This window comes from Saimiri boliviensis, chromosome 2 (genome assembly GCF_048565385.1).
Source record: "Saimiri boliviensis isolate mSaiBol1 chromosome 2, mSaiBol1.pri, whole genome shotgun sequence".
Lineage (NCBI taxonomy): Eukaryota > Metazoa > Chordata > Mammalia > Primates > Cebidae > Saimiri > Saimiri boliviensis.
This window is the reverse complement of record NC_133450.1, coordinates 114,028,240-114,054,801: the sequence shown is the minus strand read 5'-3', so window position 1 is coordinate 114,054,801 and position 26,562 is coordinate 114,028,240. Positions and strand designations below refer to the sequence as shown.

The 26,562-nt window shown below is 52.0% G+C and overlaps 1 protein-coding gene across 1 annotated transcript; it reads right to left on the bottom strand.

The window, feature by feature from the left end:
• Positions 1-23,760, bottom strand: BMF (Bcl2 modifying factor). Its single transcript, XM_039462956.2, is given in 6 exon segments — positions 1-6,217; positions 19,002-19,162; positions 20,654-20,950; positions 23,126-23,206; positions 23,209-23,253; positions 23,637-23,760. Coding segments are annotated over 6 exon segments (810 nt in total). The 3' UTR covers positions 1-6,115.
• Between the last annotated feature and the right edge of the window lie 2,802 nt (positions 23,761-26,562).

Genomic DNA, 26,562 nt, shown 5'->3' with positions numbered 1-26,562 from the left:
TTTGTTTTGTTTTGTTTTGTTTTGTTTTGTTTTGTTTGAGATGGAGCCTTGAACTGTTGCCTGGGCTGGAGTGCAATGGCGTGATCTCGGCTCACTGCAAGCTCCGCCTCCCAGGTTCAAGCAATTCTCCTGCCTCAGCCTTCTGAACAGCTGGGATTACAGGTGCCTGCCACCACGCCCGGCTAATTTTGTATATTTTTAGTAGAAATGGGGTTTCACTATATTGGCCAGTCTGGTCTCAAACCTCTGACCTCCGGTGATCCACCCACCTCGGCCTCCCAAAATGCTAGGATTACAGGCATGAGCCACGGTGCCCAGCCATTTTTGTTGTTTTAAACTGCTTAATGTAGGGGTAATTTGTTTTGCAGAATACAGGTACAGAATGCTAATACAAAGGAGATACATGGAGAGGCAGGCTAAGGAATGATCCAGTAGGGCAAGTTTTCCACTGGGGGGGTGATGGGACTGAGTCTGCCATTTAGGAAGTTTCCCTGGTAGCACAGAAGACCCTGCTGTGGAAGGGGCAAGGCTGATGAGAGAACAGTTGATGCTCCAAAGACGTTCAGGCAAAAGAACTTACATTACGACAGTGCAGCAGAGACAGAAGGAAGATGGGCTGCAAGAGATATTTCCAAGTAAGAATGGTCAGAGCTTACTGACCAACTGCCTACAAATAATAATATCATTAATGTTAATAGCTAACATGAATCGAAAACTTAATACATACCAAGCACTCTTCCAAGCACCTTACACATATTTACACATTTAATTCTCATAACAACCTTATGGGTAGGTACTACTATCTCATTTTATAGATGAGGAAACTGAGACACAGAAAGATTACGTGGCCTGCCAATGCCACGTAGCTGGTGAGCAGTAGTCTGGGTTCAAACTTGGGCAGCTGTGCCTTTAAAGTCTCTGTTCTTCCTCTGGAGGGCTCAGAGAGAGAAAGGAGGGAACAGGGGAACAAAAGTAAGCTCTCAGATTTCCAGCCTGGGCAACTAAGTGCAGCATTACCCAAGGCAGGCCTAGACGACGTGAAAGACATCACTATCACCAGCCCCCTACTAATCCCCTGTGAACCTCATAGGAACTGCTTAATGGACTCAACTACAACCCAGCAAGTGAAACATAGAATAACATCCGGACATGGCACCAGGCCCCACTTATACCACACTCCAGTAAAAATAAACCTCCCTGTCCAAACATAGAGTGGTTGGAAGTGCCATACTTTACAGGAGAAGAGGCAGTTATTTGGCATTAAAAATAGATAAATTTTGGCTTACTTCAAGATCTGGGCATGAGAGTGCAATTCCCAAATGGAAACACAGATGGATGGGGTGAGCCCCCTCAAGACTGACTCAGCTATTTCAAGAGCCCAAATAGAAAAGTACACCCCCTTTCTGGGCCTCAGTTTACTCACCCATAAGACAGAGAGGCTGGACAAAAGATCCAACGTCACATCAAGCTCCAGCCCTCCACGAGGGTAGGAACTGGAGGCCAAGGCTAGATCTGAGAGCTGACAACTTCCTAAATCAAGGAGAGCCCCACAGATGCAGGGCGGGTGGGCCCCTTAGTTCACAACTTAACTGCTGATAGGATCAGGAGCAGTTTTTCCCAAGGATTTTCAGAACTCTGTCAAGAGCTCTAAATCACCACTTTGAATCAGACACATTGTTAATCCACAAAGAAATGCAATCCAGGAAGTCCCCCTACAACTAACTTGCCTCCTGAAGGGCTACCCTGACAGAAGGGAGGGGTGGGAGAGTGTGTGCAGGAGGGGCCGCTGGGGTCCTTTCCATCACTGAGTCCCAGCAGCAGGCAGGCCCTTTTGACACATTCCCCTTAATCCTGCAAGGCAGGCACAGTTCTATTTCACACGTGGAAGAACCTGAAGGCTCAGAGAGGTTACATAACTTGCCCAGGCTCATTCAGCTGGAGGCGGCGGGAACCGGGTCCAAAGCCTACATCTTGCCCCCATCACAGGGCCGCTGCTGTGCTGCCTACCGTGTGGTCAGAATCACTCTTCTCAACTCCAGGAGGGGAAAGGAAGTCATGACAAAAGCTGAGAGCCTCCGGGGTCACTCAGGCTGGCAGCTGAGAAAGCCAGAAGCCTTTCAAACCTTAACTGATCTCTTTGCCTTTTTACCACACCTTGCAAAATAAAAGACCAGATTTGCTTTAAATGATTTTATTAAAAATTGTACCAATTGATGGGGGGAAGATATACACACATACACATATATGCATGTGAAGAACATAAACACATAAAGCCAAAGGCTCTGTACAGTTTTTAAGAAATGGGACCCCTTTCTTCTTCCTCTCTCCCAGAAGCAGAGTGCCCAGACCCCAGGGCAGCTGCCCTGGGGCTATATGAACTGCTACATTCTCACTAGGTTTCCCCCTGACAGCCCCTGTGGATCCAGGGATGGGGTGGAAGGCTGGGCAATGCACCCAGAGCAGGCAGGGGTGCTGGCCACCTGCAGAGAGAGGGGCAGTGTAGGGCTGGGAGCCCACACAGGGTTCTGAGCACCTTCAGCTGCAAGGCTGGCTGGGCACTATGAGTTCAGCTTTCTCCACTATTCCCTCAAGACTCAAAGTCCCTACCAGCCCTCAGTCTGCCTAAGGGTGACAGGTGAGCCCCTTCCTGCTAGGTTATCAGGCCAGTATGGCCCACTTCCAAGAGTCCTCACCTTCACACAGAGCTGTCTCCAGTCCAGACCAGCACTGATTTGCAGAAACCCTCAAGAGCCACAGTGGCCAAAGTCTTCCGGCATCTGCCACTTCCCTTCTCCCTACGCCACCTGCCCACCAAGTCCCTCAAAAAGAAGACAAGTGCTCAGTGGGGTAGCATGCTCCTTGCTGTCCAGGACAGTCAGTGGCTCCACAGTACTCTTCTGGGGAGGCCCTGGCTGGACTGTCCCAAACAACCCCCAGGTGGGAGCCTCCTGCATGGGGCTAGGCTGCCAGGGGCAGTGAGACAGGTCAGCTGGGCCCCTCTGGGCCCTTGAAACAAGCCTGCCACATAGCTTTGGACAGACTTACTCCCCCAGGGGCTGGGGAGGTCACTGGGAGGTGATCTTTTTCCACGTCGGATTGAGCAAGAGAAGGCTGCCTGGTGGGGGGAGCCGGGGCAGCCCTCCACCGGCCCAGACTTTGAAACAGAGGCCAGGCAGAGGTCAGGCCGAGTCCTCCACCCTCACTGCGGGAGCCCGACGTCTGGCCTGGGGAGTTCCCTCCACCAGATCTGTCGACCAACTTCTAGAAACCCCTGCTTTGGGGTTCTGAATTAGAAGAACTGTTTTGACCCTGAATATCAGGCTTCCCTTCCTCCCAGGCATTTCTTCCAGAGGAAGGAGGTTTCCAGTCCCTCTCCCAACCCCCACCCTCAGCAAGCCACAAAGGCTGTACCGTCCTCAGCTGGTTACAGGTCAGGACCCAGGTCAGACTCTCCCTCCCTCTAAATCTGATTCTCCACCCCTCACTAGAGACAGCCGGGCTCCTGGGGGTGGGGGATGGAGTCTGAGCGGGTGGAGGCCAGGGGGAGGGGCAGGTCTCCTGAGGCTAGACTTGAGGAATGTTTAGGCCAACTCACCAGGCAGAGGAGGAAAGGGCCAATCTAGATCACTAAGCCAATTAAAGACAGACAGCCAGAAAGAACCTTTCTCCTTCCTGACAGCTACTCTGCCAGCTACCTCCTGGGTTTTTTTAGGGGAGGAGGAAGGAGAGGGAAACGTCAGGGGTATAAATTTTGCCCTGGCTCACTTAAGACAATGAGTGAGTTCCTGACTTTGCATAAGATGGAGACAGTGCAGTCAGACCACCTTCCACCTGCCCAGGCTTGATGTTCAGGTGGGTTTGTCAATGTCTGGGCTCCAACTTCAGGCCACAGGGCATCCAGCCTGGGCCCGGTAAGGTCTCTGAAGCTGATGGCCTTGCCTCAGCACCAAGATCTAAATCATTTTCTCTCTCACTGAGCTCAGGTGGAGAGTCTGCCTAGAGGGGTGAACAGTGGCTGGTGTAAATAATCCCCATGTTTTGGTGTGTGCCGCTGAAGCATACAGCAGCAGCCTGCCTGTCACCACCTTGATCCAGGAAAAGGAGATCAGCATATGTCCCATACACATCATGAAATGGGAGGGAGACCCACAGGGAAGGCTGAATTTCACAATGGTCAGTGTGTCCCAGAGCCAGTCTTCACGCTGGTCCCTGGCTCCTTCTCTGTGTAGCAGGAACCCGTCTTCTTAGCAGACAAATCATGGTACACACCCTGAGAACAGAATTCTGACCAAGAAGAGGTAATATCTCCAGAATATCTGAGCAGAACAGAACAAAGGCTTACACGCACAGTTTGAGGCCCTTCTCCTCCAGGGTGCTGTGAGCCCATACAGCACCTTTGTGCAAATTAGGTAAGGCACCCCTTCTTCTCTGGAGAAGTAGCCCCACACCAGGGCACAAAGCTTAGTGAGCAGAACGCAGGCTGAATTCCAGCCTTCATTAGCTCTCTTCAGGTGCCCTTGTGCAGTGAACAACCTGCACAACTGTACATCTGGAAGATCAACGTCTCCTTCAATAGTACTGAAGACCTCCTCTCTTCAGAACTAGAAGAGGTTGGGCTTGTTCAGATTTCAGAGTCTACTCTGGACTCCTCCAATTTCCTTGGATGGCCCTGGAGTCTTCTCTGTCCAGGGAAGCCGTCTTGTCTTTGGGCCTTACTTTACTGTTAGCACCAATGTTGTCTTTTCTCACATATGCAAAGGTTATAATTTATTTGCTAGCGTCTAGTTAACAGATTCCCTGTGTCTGCTATTGGAGCTGCCACACCAGCTGCTTTAGATCCTCTCCATGAGTGCCGCAGCAGGGAGGGGAGGGAAGACGTGCAGAGGCAGCCGTGATCCTGCTGGGTTCCAGAGCATGCCCTTCTGGCCTGGCTGGAAGCTGGAGGAAGACAGGAAGTGTGCACCCAGCTTTGACGGTTCCCCACTCTAATCATTTATCTGTTGCTCTAAAAGTCACTTTTCAGCTGGCAAAGCCACTGTCCTGGCGTCTTCCGTATCCCACTAGGTGTGAAAAAGGAATGGGGATGAGGGGGAAGAGGTATGTTGTTTCCAAGGAAACCAAGGGGTCTGGGGTCCTTTAGTGCTGACTCTTAAGGTGGGGTGGCCACCACATTTTCCAGCCCCACTGCAAACCTGCCCCCAGATGTCCCACCGTGCTGATGCTGGGGGTGGAATGTGATCTTTCGGCAGGGTCTTTTGAAAGAAGAGCTCAGAGGCACATGCTGCTGGCAGCACACTCACTGGCTATTTGGCTCATCCGTGGCTGACACCCAGCTGGTCCCACGCCGCTAGTGGTGGCAGTGGCTTTGCACCTCAGGACTAATCCCGGGGCCTCCAAGTGGGACTAAGTCACATTTGAGGCCTAGCCAAAAGTTTGGTTCATTTTGCGACATGTTTGAGGGGTCCTTAGAGAAACCCAACCCTCCCTGAGGTCTGCTGGAAGTGACAGGAGCCAGGTAGAAATCCTTGAGCCCTTGGGGCAGGCACTGGCTGGGGCAAGTGCGAACCCAGACAGATGTGGAGCTGGCCGTCCGGCCTAGGGAAGCTGCCATCCTCAACTGGAAAGCCCCTGGCCTAGGCCACGGTGGCTTAAAGCGGTGTGACCGTCAGGATCGTGGCCCCCAGCCACAGTGGAAGGCCCGTGGGTTTGGTGGAACTAGGATTCTGATCCACTCAATTTCTTAACTGAGTTCCTCTGGAAAAACCACAGTCCACTCCCCAGAGAACATCACTCATGGGTCATCTTCGACAACTGGTAGATTCTTCAGTCGAAGAATCTACTTGTCAGAGCCCTTGGGAATTCCGACCGTCACAGACACATCAGTCTCTCCTTCAACAGTGTTTGACAAAGACCCCCATTCCCAGTCAAGGGCCTGACAGAGAAAGAAGATCCCGCTTGGGTATGTTGTATGTACAGACACAGAGAAATTTAAAAAATAAAAATGCAAAATAACAACAAAAAAACAAGTTCACAAGACTCAGTGTCAGTCTTGCCCGATGTCCTTCCTATTCCAGACGGTGTTCCTGGTGCCCCATGTGAAGAGGGCAGCCCAACCTCACCTCGGACCTGCCCCATTCCTGTTTTCTTCTCCATTCAAAGCCAGGTTGTGCAGGAAGAGGAGGACCTGCCACCACACACGATTTCGGTTCTGCTGGTGCTGAAGGGAGAGAAAAAAGACCAACATAACTCCCGAACACAACCTCAGACGACTCCCTCTCATTTGCAATGAAAGTTCAGAGCTCCAAGTCTCAGGGCTGGCACTTTAATCCTATCAGTACAGCTCACAGTAGGGAGGGGGGAGGCGAAAGAGAAGCTGCCATGTGGAGGAGATAGTTGAGTTCTCCAAAAACAATTGCAGTTTTAACATTAAAAAGAAAAGACTTGCTCTATATGCACTATGCACAAGAGGATTAAGCTTTCCCCCTGCTTGCAGGATTTTCCAGAGTTTAGCCAAGTGCTGCTTTTAATCAGATTGGCTCCCAAGCCCTTCCAACCTCAGCTGCATGAACAACAAACTGGCTTCAGAAAGAGAAGAAATGCCCCCCTCTCTCCCCCGACTCCAAAGTAACATAGAGAACAAGGGGAAAGGGGGGGGCTCCATCTGCAAGTGATTTGACACTGTGAAGGTCAAAGGGTTAATCTTCAATTTAAACCACACTGCTGAGGCAGCAAAAATCTGATTTCATCCAGTGCAAACACACACACACACACTCTCTAACACACACACACACACACACACACACACACACACACACACACACGCTCTTGTGCGCCCGCCCGCTCTCCCTCCCCAGCATCTCCAGCTCGGTGCTGCCCTTTTTATAGATGCTCTTGACAGTAAGCCATAAATAATCCCTCTTGGAGCGCTCTCCTACTGACTGGAGCCAATTAAACGTTAAGCAAGAACATACTTGAAAACAAAACAAAAACAAAGAATATATACTACGCTCTGGAGGTTATTCCAGGTCCTACTGTCAGACTGGGAAGCTAGGGGCGAAGTTCAGGGGTCAGTGGCTCACCAGATTGGGGCTGGTGCCCTGCCCATACAGGTACCATTTCCCAGGAGAGGCCTGGGGGGAGCTGGGGGGTGCTGGAAGAGGCGGTCTTTGTTCTCTCTTTGTCTGCCAGGGCAGGAGGACTGGGCGGGGGCCCCTCCACAGGGTTCTCAGTGGACAGGGGAATAAAAACCTAGTGTGCTGAAAGGAGCCAGCACAGGCTGGACTTGGATTACTTCAGTGGCCCCATCAGCAAGCAAGTATACATGAGGTGTCCGGGAAGCTGGAGCCCTCTCTTAAACTGTCTTTAATTACAGCACCAGCCCCACCAGGCAACTCCTCCTGGTCAGATGGGAAGAGGAGAGAGAAGCCAGTGGCATAGCTGGAAAGGGGGCCCAGGTTTTCTGAACTTCCAGAGCTTCCAGGTTCCGTCCAGCCTCCCTGACCTTTCTGGGGCGGCATGCAGGTTGCTGGCTTTCCCTTCATGCTGCCCTAGGCCACAAAGAGAAGAGAGGCATCCAGGGAGCTGGCCTTGGGGCCTGACGACCCAGGGGAACAGAGAATGCCCCCATCCACAGCAACAGCATTCCTCTTCCCCAGTGGAAGAGCCTGGAGAAGAACCTGGCAAGCTGGAGGCACAGCTCCTGCTCAGAAGGGAAGGGAAATCGGGCGTGCCACAGAAGAGGCCTGGCAGCCAGGGCTGGGGAGATGGATGGCTTCCTCGTGTTTTGTAAACAAAGATGAGTAAAAAGAGGAAACACACCCGGCTTAACAAAATCTGGTTAGAGTAAAACAGCGTGAAAATGGACTCAGCTGCAAACCCGAAGTGAAGCCTCGGGCCTGCGGCAGCTGGGCTAAAAACCCCTTCTCCTCCCCTCCCCAGCTGCTGCTCGGGACAGGTGCAGAGGTCATGCTGCGGAACAGGAGGAGAATCCAGAAGCAGACTCGTCCCTGGAGAGGGCAGTCTGCTGGAATTCCAGATCTCCTCAGGTGCTTGTCTGAGAAGACTGGTGGCAAGAACAATCATCACCATAATAGTAACATGGGGTGGGGCAGCAGTGGGGGTTGGGGAGGTGCCAGGTTCTGTTCTGAGTGTTCTGCATCCTTGTTTCTCAAAGTGTGGTCCATGGACTAGCAGCCTCGACATCATCGGAGAGCTGCCTAGAAACGCAGACCCCCTGTAATCCCAGCACTTTGGGAGGCTGAGGTGGGTGGATCACAAGGTCAGGAGTTTGAGACCAGCCTGGCCAACATGGTGAAACCCTGTCTTTACTAAAAATACAAAAATTAGCTGGGTGTGGTGGTGGGCGCCTGTAATCCCAGCTACTTGGGAGGCCGAGGTTGCAGTGAGCCGAGATCGCGCCACTGCACTCCAGCCTGGGCCACAGAGCGAGACTCCAAAAAACAAAAACAAACAAAAAAAAGAAACACAGACCCAGCATCTCAAGATTCCCCAGAAGATGTTGAGGCACATTTTCATGCCCATTACTTAGTTATCACACAGCTAGTAGAAGTGACAGGGACTGAACTGAACCTAGACCATCTGGCCCTAGAGCAAAGTCCCTTCCCATGATCACTGTGCTGAAAGTGCCACTGCCTTTCTTTACACCAAAGCAGACCCTCTATCCTCTCCTTCACTAAATCATCTCGGAACAACTCAATGGCCAAGGAAAGCAGATGAGAACGCTATGATTTGGGGCCAGGGCCAATTCCATCTCTGTATGCCTCAGTTTCTCCCAAATTCCACTAATGGAGGCCACCTGCTGCCTGGGTAACTTGAGATCTCTGAAAACAGACTTCCATCATCTGGGAGTGTTAGGGGACCCAGAAGCAGCTGTGGGCCACAGAGTACTTTCAGACAGGAAAGCTGAAGTCTCGCAGGGGACCCAGGCAGGGTACATGGGCCAGCCCTTGGGAACGATCTAGTTTCCATGCCTCTGATTGTGACAGTCCTTAAGGCTCATGAATTGGTAAGGAAGGCTCTATGGTGTGCATGGATCCCCAGGGGCCAAGATCAGAGGACCTGGCTTTAGGGTTGGATCTCCCCACAACCTGCTCATGAGTTCTCTCTTGGCTTATAAGGAAAATGCAGGTATTGTACTAGATCAATGGTTTTGAAACTCAACTGTGTCACTAAGCCAGCTGACATGCTGTTGTAAGTACAGGGTCTCCAGGCCTCTCCCAGACCCACCGAATGAGGATTTCAAAGAAGGGTACCAGGAATCCATATACTGCACAAGCTCCCTGGGTGACATTTAGAGATCAGAAACCATTTCTTGTATATTTTATATTTTAATCATAAAAGCAATACATGTTAATTGTAGAAATATTGGAAAATAGCCAGGCGCGGTGGCTCAAGCCTGTAATCCCAGCACTTTGGGAGGCCGAGGCGGGTGGATCACAAGGTCAAGAGATCGAGACCATCCTGGTCAACATGGTGAAACCCCGTCTCTACTAAAAATACTAAAAATTAGCTGGGCATGGTTGTGTGTGCCTGTAATCCCAGCTACTCAGGAGGCTGAGGCAGGAGAATTGCCTGAACCCAGGAGGCGGAGGTTGCGGTGAGCCGAGATCGCGCCATTGCACTCCAGCCTGGGCAACAAGAGCGAAACTCCGTCTCAAAAAAAAAAAAAAAAGAAAAAAGAAATATTGGAAAATACAAGACATTACAGAGGCAGAGATAAGATCACTCATGATCCTACAGCCTCGAAGAAAACGCTTCGTGAGTTGGTGTTTTCTTCAGTCACTGACCATCTCCTTCCACCAAAGTCATGTCTTACACCAGTGGCCAAGCCAGAGGTTAATCCAGCCCAGGCAGTTCTTCTGGAAACCACAGAGGTGCTCTCCAAACCTAAGGAGTCTGCCATCCACAACTACCTTCAGGATTACAACTCAGAGCTCCAACAACTGAATCCTGTCAGCTAGGTGTGGGGCCTGGGAACCACCCGTGGGCCCATGAGCCCTCCCTGGCTACAAAAAGATACCACACAGGCTCCCTTTGGCCTTCTCCTGCCTCAGGGCAGCCCCCACAAGACCCTTTTCCATGAGGAAACCAAGAAAATCAAAGAATGCCCTGATTACAAACAACAATAAATAAAATACTTCCTAAAAGTTTAACAAAAGGACCTGACTCAAAAGGAAAGAAAAAGGATTTGAAGGGAGGCCAGTGGGAGAAACAGTGAGGAGGAAGTCAGCCTTCACCGAACAGGATGAAGAACACAAAGACACCGAAACACCAGAGAACGTGGGTCCTTCCACAAGACGGTATGGAGAAGGGGAGAAGGAAGGGGAAACAGGAATGAATGCGCTTGGCCTCTGACCCACGGGCACCTGGCACAGCACCCAGTGCACAATCTGAGCTCAACGAGGGCAGATCCCCAGAACAAGGGCTGCTCTCCTAGACTCAACTAGGATACGCCTCACAGAATGGGGGTTCCCAGAATACACAGGGTGACCCAAAGGTAAGGACTGGGATACAAGGGAGGGGAAGCTCACCCTAGAGCCCTCAGATTCCCACGGTTTAGAAGGCAGGCCGGCTGGGCGCGGGCGCTCACGCCTGTAATCCCAGCACTTTGGGAGGCTGAGGTGAGCAGATCATGAGGTCAGGTGTTCAAGAGCAGCCTGCCCAGTATGTTGAAACCCCGTCTCTACTAATAATACAAAAATTAGCCGGGCATGGTGGCACCTGCCTGTAGTCCTACCTACTCAGGAGGCTGAGGCAGGAGAATTGCTTGAACCCGGGAGGCAGAAGTTGCAGTGAACTGAGATCATGCCACTGCACTCCAGCCTGGGCAACAGAACAAGACTCCGCAACAAAAGAAGGCAGAGCCAAGGCATGGAGGGAAAGAATAGAGGTGAATTCTCCCAAGGAAGGCACCCTAGAGAACACTAGCAGGCATCAGAGCCCTGTGTGGCTTCTTTAGCTCAGCCTCACTGTCTTGCCATGGTCAGGGGATGAAGGCAGTCACTGACAAATGTTTCAATCCTCACCATGTGCAACGCCCTATGCCTGAATGCCCAGTTGCTCATCCTGTGTAATGGGGAACATGGAAGGCACACAGTAGGCACTCAACAAGTGCACACTGGACTACAGAGGAGCCAGCCCTGAAAGAGAACCCACTTGTCTGAGGCCAGGAACAACTGATGTCTGGCCAGGTCTAAAGATGTACTTTACGTGATAGTATCAGCCTCTCGCCTGGGGAGAGGCCCAACTAGTAAAAGACCTCCTTTTTTTTATTTTTCTAAAGAGCTGGCTGTGGTGTCTGACAAGGTTGGATTACATAAATCAAACTCTGTTTCATCCCACACGGCCTCTGCCCTAAGCACAAAGCATGTTCCCTATGCTCCTGGATAAGAATCTCCCTCTGCCTTTCCCCCTTTCAGATCCAATTCACACCCTCTGGGGGCTTTGTGTGTCACCAATGTTCCAGATGCTCCGGCTAGAGCTAATTCACCCCAAAGAATCAGAAGAAGCAAAGCCAAGCCGTGTGCAGCTCTAACAGATCCTAACTCACAAAATGCAAATTTACGAAACAGAGAGCAACTTATAATATCTTAGATTTAGAACAGAGCGCTTTCCTCTCTTCTCATGTGACCCTCATAATAGGAAGAGCAGGTATTATCGATCCCATTTTACAGCAACGAATACAATGGCTCAGAAAAGTCATCTCAAGTTGGTTGGGAGGGGTGTTATTGAGGCCCTGACTCCTGACTCCAAAGCTATGTTCCTTCACTAAAATTTTACAGTGTGTTTATTCACATTATGAAAATAGTATTACCTTTTCCAAGCAAATCACCACTGATCTGCTCCCCTAGTATGTTTAAAGACATTGTTTCCAGATCATTAACTATTTAGTAAGCATGCTGTGGACCAGAAAAAAATAAACCTTTCAGAGGCAGAACTAACTGAAGATCAAAAAGAAATAAAGCTGAAACCGGTCTGAAATTACAACTTCAGACCATGATCTGAAACCACACTCAATTTCTTCAAAATGCAGAATTATCTGTACTCTCCGAGATGGCACACACTCCGTGGTGTGAAGTTTTCTTACCTCTTCCTTTTTCCCTGTCATTCTCTAAACCTACTCAGGCCAAGGCTGAAGGAAAGAGCCTTGCAGTTGAGAACAGGAACACTGAGATAAGAGAGACTTTTGGAAAATTCCACTTGAAAGAAGCTAGGAGATGTTTTCTGTTGAAATCAGCACGTTTTTATCAAGTTACCAAGCACCCAACTGAGCTACGAGTTATGTGGATACAAAGATGAGTAAAATATAAACTTTGTTCTCAAATGTTTTACAATATAATGGAGAGAACAGCAAGAACACAGAGCTAAGCTAAGTATCACATGAGGCAGAGTGGGTTGGGGCAGCAAATGTGTGCTCCCTCGTACGGTGGTTTTCTAGAATGTGATTGCTGGGCAGCAGGTGTAGGGCAGTTGGATCATGGTTCCAGAATCCATCAAATCAGTACCACACCTAGGTCAGCAAATTACAGTGTGACTTGGACATGTTACCTCCATTCTCTGAGCCTCAGTTTCCTATAACAAAGGAACTATGGAATCTGAAAGTACAAGGCTGCTGTGGTGATTACATGAGAAACATATACACAGAGCACTGGGCCTGGGGGCAGCAATGAGCAGGCTCATCCTTCCCTGGGGAGCACGAGCAAAACCTAGAACCCACTGGCTTTGCAGAACACCTCTCTCAACATGCCCTGCAAGAGGGCCTGCCTGGGGAGAACCGTCTTCCCAGAAGACTCATGAAGTCCCAGGAAGATCCCTGATTCTCTGCTATGAGACTGGCCACAGCAGCCACAGGCCATGGGGCTCAGGATTCTAGGCTGCCAGGCTGAGCCAAGGATTCTGAAACCCACAGGGCAACCCCTTGGACCTAGTGGCCCCACTGCCTCAGACTGCTTCTGACCCAGAGGCCCAAGGAACGAGCAACGTGGCAAAACGGAAAAGGAAAAAAAGACTCCTTGCCAAGAGCTTCCTCAGCCCAGCCAGCAGTGTTAACAGGACGTTGAAGCCACTATGGCCACGCCCATGGCTTCTCTAAGGAAGAACGAGCAGTCTGGAGCCAGCCGACTCTCAGTAGAAGACAGCAAGGCTTCCTTTAACACAACTGGAAGACACTGGCTCCAGCCACTGGGGTTGAGGGGTGTGGGTCAGGAACAGAGCTGTGCTGCACCATCCATGTCCCTAGACCCTTGTTTTGCACCTCTACAGCCTGGAGGGAGGAACTACTGAGACCCTTACTCAGTTTCCCTCCAGCTAAGAACAGCTCCATCAAACTACTGGGCAACTTCTTAAGAGCTCAGAAGAGCATGACAGTGTGTGCCCTGGTTAAAGAAGGGAGAAGGAGGGGATTTGGGGGGGACAGGCCTATTGTGTTTATTATGCTATGCAGAAGGAACCCAGGTTCTGACTCTCAACTTGGGGTCTTTTCGGCTAACCGTTCATGTCCTGTCCAGGGTCAGGTCAAGGCAAACCAGGCAAGGAGGAGGGTTGGAACCCTCCCCTTCACACACGGACTGATCGTGCTCTGGTCATGGAACATGGCCTCTTGGCTGCCAGACATGGATCAAAAGGCAAACCAGACATATTTCTTTAACCTTCTTTCTTTGTGTCTCCCTTAGTCCCCTCCTCCCGTCCCCCCCTTCCCCCCCCCAAAAAAAAGCCCATTTCCATCCCATGGGCTGCCTTGGTGGGGAGGGAATGAACTCTCCGGAACTACAAGGCCCTTCTCCTGGAAGAGAGAGCAGTCAGGTGCAGAGTGTGTGGGGAACTCAGCCTCTAGTCTGCCACGCTGATGACTCAGAAGCTAAATATAGCGAGCGATATAAACAGAGCCAGCCACAGAGCAAACAGGGCCCCCGGCCCCGGCGCTGGCTCTCACGAACTCTGGCTCTCCGCAGTCCCTCCCCCAGCCTCACTCTTCCCCTGGCACTGTCCTAGGTGGGCCTCCCACTCCTGGGACAGAGGCTGGCTTCCTAGGGACCCTTCTCACTCTATAACAAACCTCTGGGGCCCCTGCCCAGAGCTGCCCCATCTAGACCCTGAGCAACCTAGTTAGCCAGTTAGAGTTCCAGAAAACCACTCACCAACAACAAGAGAATCCCAAAGTGTCAGGAAGCAGACAGGAGCTCCCTGAACAAAGGATCCAGTCTGCTAGGCAGAGAAGCCGCTAGTTAATAAACCATGCAAACACCAACTCCAGCACAACTTCCAAAAGAGCTCCCCAAACTACAAAGTCAGGTCCAAGCGAAATCCTGAAGAGCCGGGATTTTACCACACATCTGCCTACAGGTCTAGGATCCTTTTTGTGAAATTATAGCTAAAGATGTTTCAACAGAGTGGCTGAAAGTTTTCTCAGATTTCATTTTCCAAAAAGTCTAATTACTATTCAGAGAATTTCCAAACCCGGCTTTTCTGAATGGAGCCACTCCAGGTCCAAGTGAAAAGCCATTTCCAACACGAAGAATTCCAACCCTCCGGTAGCTTTACTCATTCGACTGTCTAAAGTAGCTACTGTTTTTGAGGATTCTTAACATTGCCTAGAAATACCCCCACAAATTTCATGATAGGCCATTGAGACAGAAGACTCTCCCAAGGGGAGGGGACACCACTTCCCACCCCTCCTTAGGCTCATGTTGAAGGAAGCCATAGCACAAGGACAGGAAAGCTGGGGCTCTGACCTTCCGGCCACGGCAGCCTAGGGGCTCAGGGAGGAAGCACATCTGTACCGCGCTCTTTCACACAGAAGCTGGACACGGAGGCACCACAGCACCACCCTCAAGACAAGTGACTATCAGCAGACCATTGCGGGTCCCTGCCACAGTTCCTCAGCTCACAGAGGACAAACAGGGGAACCTTCACTCCTGACCCAGCCAAAGGAAGGTAGGAATGTGTGGTGAGGTTCGGAAAGGTTTTTACCTCCACTCACTCTGCCTCCAACTCTCTTGCTGCTTTGGAGACACCAAGAGCTGGGGTGGAGCACCCTGCTGACTCTGATCTTCTGCCTCTGCTTTTTTGCCTGTGGGTCTGGAAGAGCCACCCTGAACTGATCACTTGGGTAACCAGGCTAGTGCTCCACCTAGCAATGCCCTCAGGAAATGTGCTGAAAAGCACATATGGCCTGCATAAAATGACACCCAGGGAAACTTGGAAGCTGTTGCATCTGGAGCCAGGTTGATATACTCAATTGGCCATAATTCCATTCTACCCCATCATCACGTGCCCCCCTCAGCACCATACCTCAAAGGGAGAAGGTCGCCCTGGTGCAAAAAAAAGAATAACTCAGGCCCGTAACCAGGGACAAGGGGGAGCTCACACTCCACAGGACTATGGACCAGTGGCCACTGTCTGGCTCCAGGATACGATCCCAAATGTAGGGGAAAGGAGGTAGCCAGGCCTCAAGTCCCATCCTGCCTCTTGGGTTGCCTCTCTTGGCTCTCTAAATCCAGCCCGCAATGATGGAGAATGGCTATCATTCCCCGAGGAGAAATCAATGAAGCCAAGGTCCACAAATGAACAGTCTGGACACTGATTCCTCTTGAGCAGGCAGGAGGAGGGAAGTTCAGGGAGGAAGCTTTGCTCAGAGAGCCGCCTGCCAGGTGGAGTAGGAAATGAATTGTGAACCAACAAGAACAAGCGTAGGGGGTGATCAGCATCATAACCACACAGAAGGAAACGGGCATTAAAGAACATCTACTCCGTGCCCTGAACCCTTATAGGTATTTTATCACTTAATTATCACAGCAAAATCCTGTGGTATTAGCGCTAATTCATAGAAGAGGAAATAGGCTCAGTGAAGTCAAGCGACTTCCCGAAAGTGAGTAGGTGGCAGAGCTGGTATTCTTCAAATCTAAGTTTTCCGACTCTGAACTGAAAGCCTAGAAACTAAATCCTAAACAACCTCCTTCCCATTGCCTCAGTTTCTCTGCCTGCAAAAATGAGGTAAGGGAATAGGGAAAGAAGATAAAGGATAAGAATGGAGAAGTGACAACAGTACTTTCTAGATCTGGACTATTAGACTGTAGTTTATATAAGAATCAAGTTCAGGCCGGGCACGGTGGCTCAAGCCTGTAATCCCAGCACTTTGGGAGGCCGAGGCGGGTGGATCACGAGGTCAAGAGCTCGAGACCATCCTGGTCAACATGGTGAAACCCCGTCTCTACTAAAAATACAAAAATTAGCTGGGCATGGTGGTGTGTGCCTGTAATCCCAGCTACTCAGGAGGCTGAGGCAGGAGAATTGCCTGAACCCAGGAGGCAGAGGTTGCGGTAAGCCGAGACCGCGCCATTGCACTCCAGCCTGGGTAACAAGAGCGAAACTCCATCTCAAAAAAATAAAATAAAATAAAATAAAAAAGAATCAAGTTCAGAAAATGACTCACTTCTTAAAACCAGCTGCTGAAACATTCCGGGCGTACAAGTGCTCCACCTGTCTGAAGCCATCACCCTAGCCCTTCCTGTAGGATGAGTTTCGGTGAAGATCTATAAGCAGGGTCAATGAGGAGGAAGGGGTTAAAAGCAAAAAGACTCTGGGGAGAATTGTCCAAGGAGAAGACAAAAAGCCTGGCTCTTTGTACTGGAAAATTTGGGAAAATCAGCTCTTTGCGCTAGAAAGGGCTCACTGGCCAGCCTCCTACTCTTGCAAGTAAGAAGTGAAGTAGTCGGTAACTGGCAGGAGTGGAGGGGTGCAGGGAACTTGGGAGCCAGTGCGGAGTCAGGTGCAAGACAGAGGAGACTCTCATGCAGCTCTCCTCCAGTTTTCCTTCTCCCCAGCTTGAATGGCTCTGGCTAAAAGCATAGCACCTTGTCTAAAACTGACCTGTGCCATCAAAGAGGCAGTCTGAACTGGGAGAAGTGATGGCAACCAGCCAAAAGCAGGGCCAAGCCAGGCGCAGGGGCTCACGCCTGTAGTCCCAGCACTTTGGGGGGCCGAGGTGAGTGGATCACCTGAGGTCAGGAGTTCACCAGCCTGGCCGACATGGTGAACCTGTCTCCACTAAAAATACAAAAATTAGCTGGGTGTGGTGGTGGGCACCTATAATGCCAGCTACTCGGGAGGCTGAGGCAGAAGAATCGCTTGAACTGGAAGGCAGAGGTTGCAATGAACCAAGATCATGGCACTTCACTCCAGCCTGGGCAAAAGTGCGAAATTCTGCCTTTAAAAAAAAAAAAAAAAAAAAAAAAGTGCAGGGCCAGACCTTGGGATAAGGGCCTCCTCCTCCTTCTGTTCAGGACCAAGTTAGGAGGGCCCCCAGGAAGACTGTATTCTAGTCCTGTGCCAGGGAGGGCTCCCAGCCTATTCCCAAGCCTATAGGGGCTCACCAGTAGCTAGGGGAAGGTTCTGGGGAATAACTGGTGAGAGAGATCAGATAACTGTAAATGAAGCAAGCTGCCTTCCACATAGGCCTCTAGATGAGTCTAGGAGAGCCACAGACACTGTGTCCTCCAATCCTCTCCAGTACCGGGACTGGAAGCTGTGAGCTGCGCTCAGTCATAGGCCTGTACAACCAGGATGGAGTGAATGGGCAGGAAGGAGGCCAAGAAACTGAAAACAAGAATCAGACTGAGTCCACACATGGACTGAAGGGGAAACTCAAAGCCAAGTTTCCAGCAAATAATTAAAGGAGGGAGTAAGAACTGGAGCTTAAGTCTGTTATCTAAATACAGGGCCACCCTCCCTTCCTGATCACTAAGAGACTAGGAGGACGTACCAGGACCAGGTCTAGCCCCAAACTGTCCTCAGAATTCCTTGGCAGAGAGCACTAACCATATCTACACGGCAATGGCCTGTTCTTAGCAAATCCAAGGTCAATTCCTCTTCCCCTGCCACTGGCAATGGTTTGACCCTTAAGTCAACCTACCTATCACCAATAGCTCTCCTCCGGCCACCTGAAGTTACCCATCTAACTTCAGAGTCTGTCCAGTCATCGTCAAGCTATTTATTCCCTTGATTTCCTGACAGACACACATACACACATACAGAGCCAGCGGGGCCAGGGACACAGTCCCAGAAGTACAGAATGTGTTCGCTTCCAAGTGGCATGCCTGTGCTTCTGCGGTGGCTGTACCAGCACGGATGCAGCCTCAGGCTCCTCTCCCTGCCTTGGCAGCCATCCAGAAAGCCTGCCTGGAGAGGAAGGGTTAAGTGCCTGGGGGCCCAGCCCAGACAGCGGCTGCTGGAACAGGGCAGCCTCCAGTCCGTGGCACAGAGGGCTCCTCCAGCACGAGCCTGCCAGCCGCCGCCTTTGTTGATGGACTCTGCCACATGCTCGGCTGACACGCGATGCTCCGCCCTGGCGGGGCTGGTGCCAGGCTGCCGGCCAAGCACCCGGCCAAGCGCCCGGCTGGCCGCCGGTCTGGGGAGCCTCTCCGAGGTACACTCTCTCGAGTCCCAGACCCTGGTTCCCAGACAGAGACAGTGAGGAGCGGCCTCCCCAGCTGGAAAGTGTCAGGTTTCAACCGGTTCCACCACTTTCCCCCACTCAGGCCCCATCCCTTGGCCTGGTTACCAGTTTCCCACTGTACCTTAGCCAGGCATCCCCTAAATGCCCAGTGTCACTGCAGCACCCTGAAAATCTTCCTCTTAAGTCTGTGAGGGGCAGTCCCCCGGCCACCACCATAAGAAGAGACAGGCTATTAAGCAGGGCTGCAGAAAACCACCCTATTCCAGGGGAGGTATTATAGCCTCTCCCGAGATGGCCCTTATGGAACATGAGTTGACAGTGGGCAGTTAACCAATGCAGAGCTCCGAGATGAGGGCAAGATGCTCATCCAGTTGGGCTTGTCCTGCCCATGGGAACCACAATAACCAAAACTCTGGGACCGCACTCTTGCGGTCTGGCAGAGACAGGGTTGCTGACAAGAGGAGAGAGGCAGGCCCTGGCCCCCAAGCCACACAGACTCAACCCTCCTCCCCTAAACCCCCGTGCCTACTTGCTGCACATGAAGCCGGTGGAACTGGTCTGCAATGCACTGAAGCTTTCGGGCAATCTGTACCTCTGCTCGATGTTGCCACTGCCCTTCAGGGGGCTGCTCCCCAAGGGGCAAGACTGCCGGGAAACTGGCAGGGAGAGGAAGCCGGTAGCCAGCATTGCCTGCAAAGATAGAGGAGCCACATCTCAGCATTCTCCACAACTGCCCCAGCCTCCCCACACCTGCCCAACCTAGCCAAGATTGAGGCTGAGAGTAAATCCTCCTGTGAGAATGGATAGGAACCAGCCTGCCTGTATCAGGGCACTCTGCCAACCTTGGACAGGCTGCTGCCCAAGTGCATAAGGGTTGCAGAACAGAACGGAGAACAGGGAGAGTGGCCCGAGCCTTCACTCTGGTTCTCCATTCACTGACGGTGCCGTGACAAAGGGCAGGGTGGTAATGTGTGCAGGCGAACATGCCGACCTTCCATCCTTATTTATCAAGCTACACTTGACCACAGTTGATTATTCATGTAGTAACAGGTTGAAGTTCTTCTCTGGAAAAGCACGGGAGGTAGCTCTCCAGAGTTTCTGAGTTGCGCAAAGGGGCAGAAAAAAAAACAAAAAGTGTCTTCACGTTTTTACTGCAGCAGAGGAAGGCTGGTCTCCCAAAGCTCCCGGGCAACAGCATAAAAACGAGGGAGAGAAAACTCCTGAGATGCACAGAGCTGCCAAGTTCCTCTCTGGAGACAGCCCCAGGCAAGACCTCTAGACCAGCGCTCCCCACTTACCGAGTGCACGCGTTAGAGCCACCGCTAGGGGCGCCAGTCCGCCAGCCTCCGCGCTCCTTTCGCTCTTCCCCGCCTGCCCGCCTTACCCAGCTTCTCATACTCCCGCCAGAACTGCTGTGCCAGAGCTGCCCTGAGAAGCAGTTCCCTCTGGGAGTAAATGCAGTGTCTCCTCAATCTGCTCGTCAGACACAGCAAGTCACCTTCCTAGCCTTTACCCTCCCTCCGTAAGATGCAGTGCCACTAGAAGAAAACAGACCGTCTGATCATGCTGTTTTGCCAGAGGCCCTATTTCTCATAAAACAAACTATTTAAGCCCACAGATGAAGAGGTCTTGTCTGATTTAGCCTTGGAAGCATCCCCTCTCTTGGCACTGGGCCCAGGCAGCCCCAACCTCTTTCTCCAGTTCCCCTTCCATGCACAGAAAGTCCCAAGTGACAACTGGGGGCCACCTTCTGCCTTCAGGAACCCTCCCTGCCAGAACCGGCTGGGTTTTTCCCTTCATTGTCAACAGCCGGTCACAGATCCCCCAGCCTTCTCCAGGGCAACAGGAGCCACTTTACAGAAGCCAAATCACTGCTGGGACACGAAAGGCCGGGCCACACACGGGGTGCAGGATGTAAATGGAGATACCATGGGCTCAAGGATCCCTCCAGGAGGGGACTATGGAGCAGAAAGAAGGGCAGGGCAGTTTGTCCTTTGGGGTCCTGAAGCACACAGGTGAGGAGCAATAACAAGCCGAGAGGCAGCAGGTGGAAGTCAAGGAATCGACAGCCCCACTGACCACTTTGGGGGAAGGAAACAGCAAAGGGCAGGTTTGGGGAGGGAAAGTCCCCTCTTTTCCCCCAATTTCTATGGAAGGAGTCTTGAGGCTGACAGCACTCACCATAAAAGAGTCGCTGGGGTTCCTCAGTCACCCCACAAGGCAGCATGACACCTTGGCTGGGGGAGGCTGGGCTGAGGGTCTGGGTAGCCTTGTCTTCCTGGCTGGTGGGTCGAAGGCCAGGGCCACAGCAGTGGGTGAGAGGGAAGAGCTGAAGCCGGCTGAGGGGGCAGTCCAGTAGGCTCTGGGCAAACAGGTCAGCAGAGAGCAAGCTCCCGGGTTGGGTCCCTGGCTCCCCATCCTCTGGCTGGAACACATCATCCTCCAGCTCCTCCACACACTGAGATGGCTCCATCTCCCCTGTAAGAGGGCAACGCAGGCATCTGGGATGCTGCCCCACCAGGGCCACACCTGGAAGGACTCCCCTTCCCTTCTTTCTTCCCTGTTCCCCCTTCTTATTTGAGGGGGCTGGGCCACATACTGATGACATACAACCCTAGTAATAAAGCGCTGCCAAGGGTGACACCCACTCCCAAAATTTGGACTGCCTCAATGTTCAGGGGCTCTCCACACCTCTTCCCTGGACCCACCTGGAACCACCCTTTTTCCTGATCCTGTTTTCTGACCTAGGCCAGTCACAAAGTTTGACTCTGAGGGTTGTGAGCAATAACAGGAGTAGAATCAGCAGCTATATGCATGCAGGGTACCTGGGAAAATATAAGTAAGACTAGCCTCTATAAGTTGCTGTCAAGGGTGCTGTGACTGGCTATATATACAGTGCTCACAACACACACACACACACACACAAACACAAAGTCATTGCCCCAAGGAAACTCTTATCTCAGTCTGAGCTTAGCTCCAGACTCAGCAGCAGAAACAAAAGCCCGCAGTCCTAGGGCAGCCAGGTTCCCTCCAAACCTCTAAGCCCCACCCTGCTGCCCATCTACTCTAATCTCCACCCCTTGCTTGTACAACACAACAAACAGGCTCTGCGGTGTGGTAAGAGTGTGTCCTGGGAGAAGGGATAAAGACCCAAGTTAGTCATCGCAGCTGCCGTCTCGGCTCTCTTTGAGCAGAGTTGATCTGTCTGCCCACCAAAGGTTGGCCTGGAAGGTAGGTCCAGCCTCTCCCAACTAAGTCTCCTCACTAGTCTCCAAGACTTCAACCTTGTTTCCACAGCCTCCCACCCCTGCCAGCTCAGAACCTGAGACCTGAGATTGGTATAATTGGTCTTACAGAAGGAAGTGAAATTCACCCCTCTCCCTGTGACCTCACTGCCTCTACTACTCAGGTTATTGATGAGAGTTTCTTGGTAATAAAGAAGTTCCTCTTACTCCACCTGATGGCCCTTAGAAGTCTGAGCTTGGAGCCACCCAGCATCTTAAGCTTCGGACCCAGCTCCCTGCACACACCAGGAACCCCTTAAGACCCCTGCAGCAGTCAGAAGCAGCAACCACCTGAACAGCTAAGGATAAAAAGAGATCAATTTCATCTTTGTCAGACTCAATTAGAGATTCCTGGGGGTTCTGTCCCCCAGTCTCTTGCCTTTGAAGAGCAAGCCAAATGGTCTGTGAGTTGGTGAAGTTGCTAAAAGAATTTCAGTTCAATTCAGAACCGTGCCTTTGCCAAATACAAGCTCTCTGTCAGAGGCTTGCTTGGGGCCTCGCTTCATCCCATCCCATCCCTGTCCCTGAGCTGTCTATGGTCCTGTCTCTACCCTTTTCCCTAGAGAGTGAGGATATGCCTGCTAGAACGGCAAGCAGCCCTGTGGTGTTCTTTGGACCGTGTTTCCCAAGTGGTGTGTGTGTGTGTGTGTGTGTGTGTGTGTGTGTGTGTGTTGTGTGTATGTGTGTATGGGGTGGGGGGGTGCACTCCAGCTTATTAGCAACAGGAAACAGCATTTCCTGATGAAAGGACCAAGTGCTGTCCTGCCAGTCACCTGGCAGGGGCTCCCCTCCAGCCCTCCAATCTCTTCTTAGAAGGGGCCCTCAAAGCCAATCGCAAGCACGAGTCATTGTCTTGGTTTTTCCTTTGAAGCCTATCACCTTCCCCTCCCCCTTCCCCTCCCAGCAAAGCCCCAAAGTTCAACACTTGCAAGGACTGGACAGTGGGGTAAGTGCAGCCAGAAGGTGTAGCTCTGCAAGCCCCAGGGACCCCCTCACTCTCCACAAACTGCAGGTAGCTTGTCTGTAGGTGGGCACCTCGGGAGGGGTGCTTGGCAAGGTGAAGGGTAAACTAAGAAAAGGTGAAGAAATCCTTTCCTCCCTTTTCTCCTGAGCTTCAGAGGTGATATCCAGGGTGGTGGGAGGAGGGCACTTCCTGAGAACAGTGCCAGGGAATGCTTTATTCCTAGCAAAGGAACTAAAGCCCCGCTGCAGCCATCCCAGCCCCTAAGGGCTCGAAGAGGGATGCTGAACTTAGACTCCTTCTCCTCTTAGAAGAATGCAGTAGCTAGACACCCCGAGCTTCGACAGTGGCTAGGCGCGCGCGCGCGCACACACACACACACACACACACACACACACACACCCAGACCTGGGTGACTCCAGGAGAGGGTCTCGGCCTCCGAGTCGTGATGCCAGGGCTCCGCGCCAGGGTCCAGCGTGACGAGCACTCGGGAGCTTGATGCCCAGACTCGATTGGGAAGGAGGGAAAAAGCCCAGCTGTTAAGGAGAGGAGCCTTTAGACTCCGCAGGGAGGCAAGATGCCCCACAACTCCTGTCCTACCCAAGTCAGACCCAGAGGCTGGGCCGCTCTCGGGCACCCAGGTCTGTTCAGCAGTGCACCCATGTTCCCCCGCCCACCTGGACCCAACTTCTTCGAGTCCCAAATGCTACCCCCAAGTTCCCTCTTGGAGCGGCACACCCAGCTGTGGGTTCTGCACCTCGTTCCCTCACCCCAGCGCCCCAGTTCTGCATGGTCACCCCAGACGTCCGCAGCCCAAACCCTTCCAGGGCCCCTATGCGCAGCGCGACTCCGCTCCCCACTTCCCCAAGGAACTGCGATCCAACTCCGCCCGGCCCCCGGCCACCACCCGGGCGCTCACCGGGCTGCGGCGGGAGTCGGGAGGCGCAGGCAAGGGCGGCGTCGGCGGCGGACGCGGGCCGGGGCGGGAGGAGGCCACTCCGCACCGGGCGGTATTGTTTCCAAAATACGCCCGCTCGGGGCATCCCGCAAACAGCTGATGAGGCCCCGCCCCCCGGCGCGTCACGCTGAGGGCTGGCCAATGGCGAGTGAAGCGCCAAGTCCCGGGCTGGGCAGCTGCCAGGGACGGTCACGAATGTACGAACCTTCCCATGGAAACATTGCAAGGGGCCGAGCAAAATTCCGATCCTCACCAGAAGCGCAGTTGGAGCACCGTTTCCCGCACGGATTCTGTCCCTAACACAGGCTCTGGAAGCGCCAGAGAGTCCCTGAATCCTATCAGGTGTGGGAGAGGGGGCGCCAAAGTAACTTTTGTCTTCTTTTTCACGGGAATGAACAGAATAATTGCTGCACGATCAGAAAGGGTGGGGGGAAGGAGACAGGGAGTTTTTTTTATGAGGCTGGTGCGTCCAGTGGGGGCAGGGTGCAGGGTGCGAGTCCCTATGGAATCCCAGCCTTAGGGGAAAGCTCCCTCCAGCCTGCCGAGCAGGTCTGAAGAAAACTGCAGCCCCAAAGCTGAAAGTGTGTTTGAAACAAACACATCCAGAGGAGCCCTCAGGTCCTCTCCTTGCCTGGGCGTGGGCACTGGCAAAATAAACATCTGGATGAGAAGAGGAGCGCCCAAGAAGCCAGGGGCTGCTTGAGCGGTTGATACATATCTCGCTATGGCAGCATTTAGAGTCTGTGCTCCCAGAAGAGCAGCGTGTCCTGCAGACCGCACAAGGGAGTCTGTCGGCTACTTCACAAACATTTACTGAGCACCTACTCTGTGCCAGATACTGAGCTAAGTGCGAGAAACCTGGAGTCTGTCCTCAGGGAGCTTAGTCTTCTAGGAGAGGTAGCTCTGAAAATAGTGAAAAGCCATAGAGATTGTGTTCGTTCCAAGGATAATGACTCTTGAGAAATGCAGAAAAATTCAGAATATAAAGGCAGGGGAAGGCTTCAGGAAGATGGCTTTTAAATTGAATGGGAAATATTTTTCAGTAAGGAAAACCAGATGCGAACGGCTCACGACTGTAATCCCAGCACTTTGAGAGGCCGGGGCGGGCTGATCACTTGAACTCAGCAGTTGAAGACCAGCCTGGCCAACACAGCAAAACCCTGTCTCTACTAAAAATACAAAAACTAGCCAGGCTTGGTGGTGCATGCCTGTAATCCCAGCTACTTGGGAGGCTGAGGCAGGAGAATTGCCTGGGAGACGAAGGTTGCAGTGGGCCAAGATGGCACCCAGCACTCCACCCTGCGCGACGGAGTCTCCATTTAAAAAAAAAAAAAAAAAAAAAAAGCCGGGCGCGGTGGCTCAAGCCTGTAATCCCAGCACTTTGGGAGGCCGAGGCGGGTGGATCACGAGGTCGAGAGATCGAGACCATCCTGGTCAACATGGTGAAACCCCGTCTCTACTAAAAATACAAAAAACTAGCTGGGCGTGGTGGCGCATGCCTGTAATCCCAGCTACTCAGGAGGCTGAGGCAGGAGAATTGCCTGAGCCCAGGAGGCGGAGGTTGCGGTGAGCCAAGATCGCGCCGTTGCACTCCAGCCTGGGTAACAAGAGCGAAACTCCATCTCAAAAAAACAAACAAACAAACAAACAAAAAAAATCCCAGGCCTAAGGGTAGCACACTAAAGTGCTGAGCTGGAGAGCTTACCTGTGCAGGGAGCAGAGGGAGGCTTGGTGACTGGATCATTGGGTGCACACTGAGATTTAGGAAGGGTAAATGGCAAGTGAAGCGGGCAGGTGGGTTCAGGTCAGATTACAGAGGTGTCCCTGGAATGCCAGACTGAAGAATCTGTATTTTATAAAGGGGAGGTGCCAAAGATTTTATTGGAGATGAGTGACTTGACCAATCCTGAATTTTAGGAAAGATAAAATGATGAGTCCAGAAAGCAGTAAGAGGGAGCCAGCCTGCAACAACTCTGACCCACCAGGGGCAGCAGGGCTCAGTGGTGCTCTAACCACAAAGCTGCTCTCTGGGTTGTAAACTCAGATTGAAGTTGAGTGGAGCTGAGACCTTCAGCCCAATAGAGCTTGAAGTCTCCTTGTACTTTGACTCATCCATTCTTTCCCTAGCTCCCTCAAAAGAGAATGAACCAGCCATATTGAAGGCTGTGGTTACTAAAATAGAAAAATGCTGTCTCCAAGAGACAGAGAAGAGAGAAAAGGGAAAGAGGGGAGAGTCAAGGTTGGCCAGTAGCGAGAAATTGACAGATGTCCAGCAAGAGACGCTAAGCCAAAAGGAGTTATATTATTTTACCTGGAGGCTTGGCCAAAGGGGTGTGTCTGAGCTAGCCAGAGTGACCTTGCTACATGTAGGGAGATGAGGAAACCAAACCCAGCCTCTGTGAAACGCACTGGGAGCCCTCCGTGGTTTTCAATACACGGACCTCCTTCCTCTCCTTCCCTCCATGCTTCTTTTCTCATTTGTTTTCCTATCAGGCCAGTGTCTCAGGCTCACCAGTGGTGTCCCTGGGCATTCCTTAGGGTCAAGAGTGGAACTGAGGGACAAAGCAGCTCTGAATCTGCCCTCTGGAACAGCACAGGCCCTGAGGGGCCATTGTAGCTCTCCTGACCTACCTGAGATACTAAATCTCTGTATGTTTTATGTTTCATCACAGCCCTGCATGGCAAAATTGGGTCCACAAGGCAAAGAAGCTGAGGGAATGCATTCTTTTTGTTTGTTTTGAGACAGGGTCTTGCTCTGTTGCCCAGGCTGCAGTACAGTGGTGCAATCACAGCTCTCTGCAGTCTCAATCTCCCAGGCTCAAGTGATCCTCCCACCTCAGCCTCCCAAGTAGCTGGGACTGCAGGTGTGCACAACCACACCCAGCTA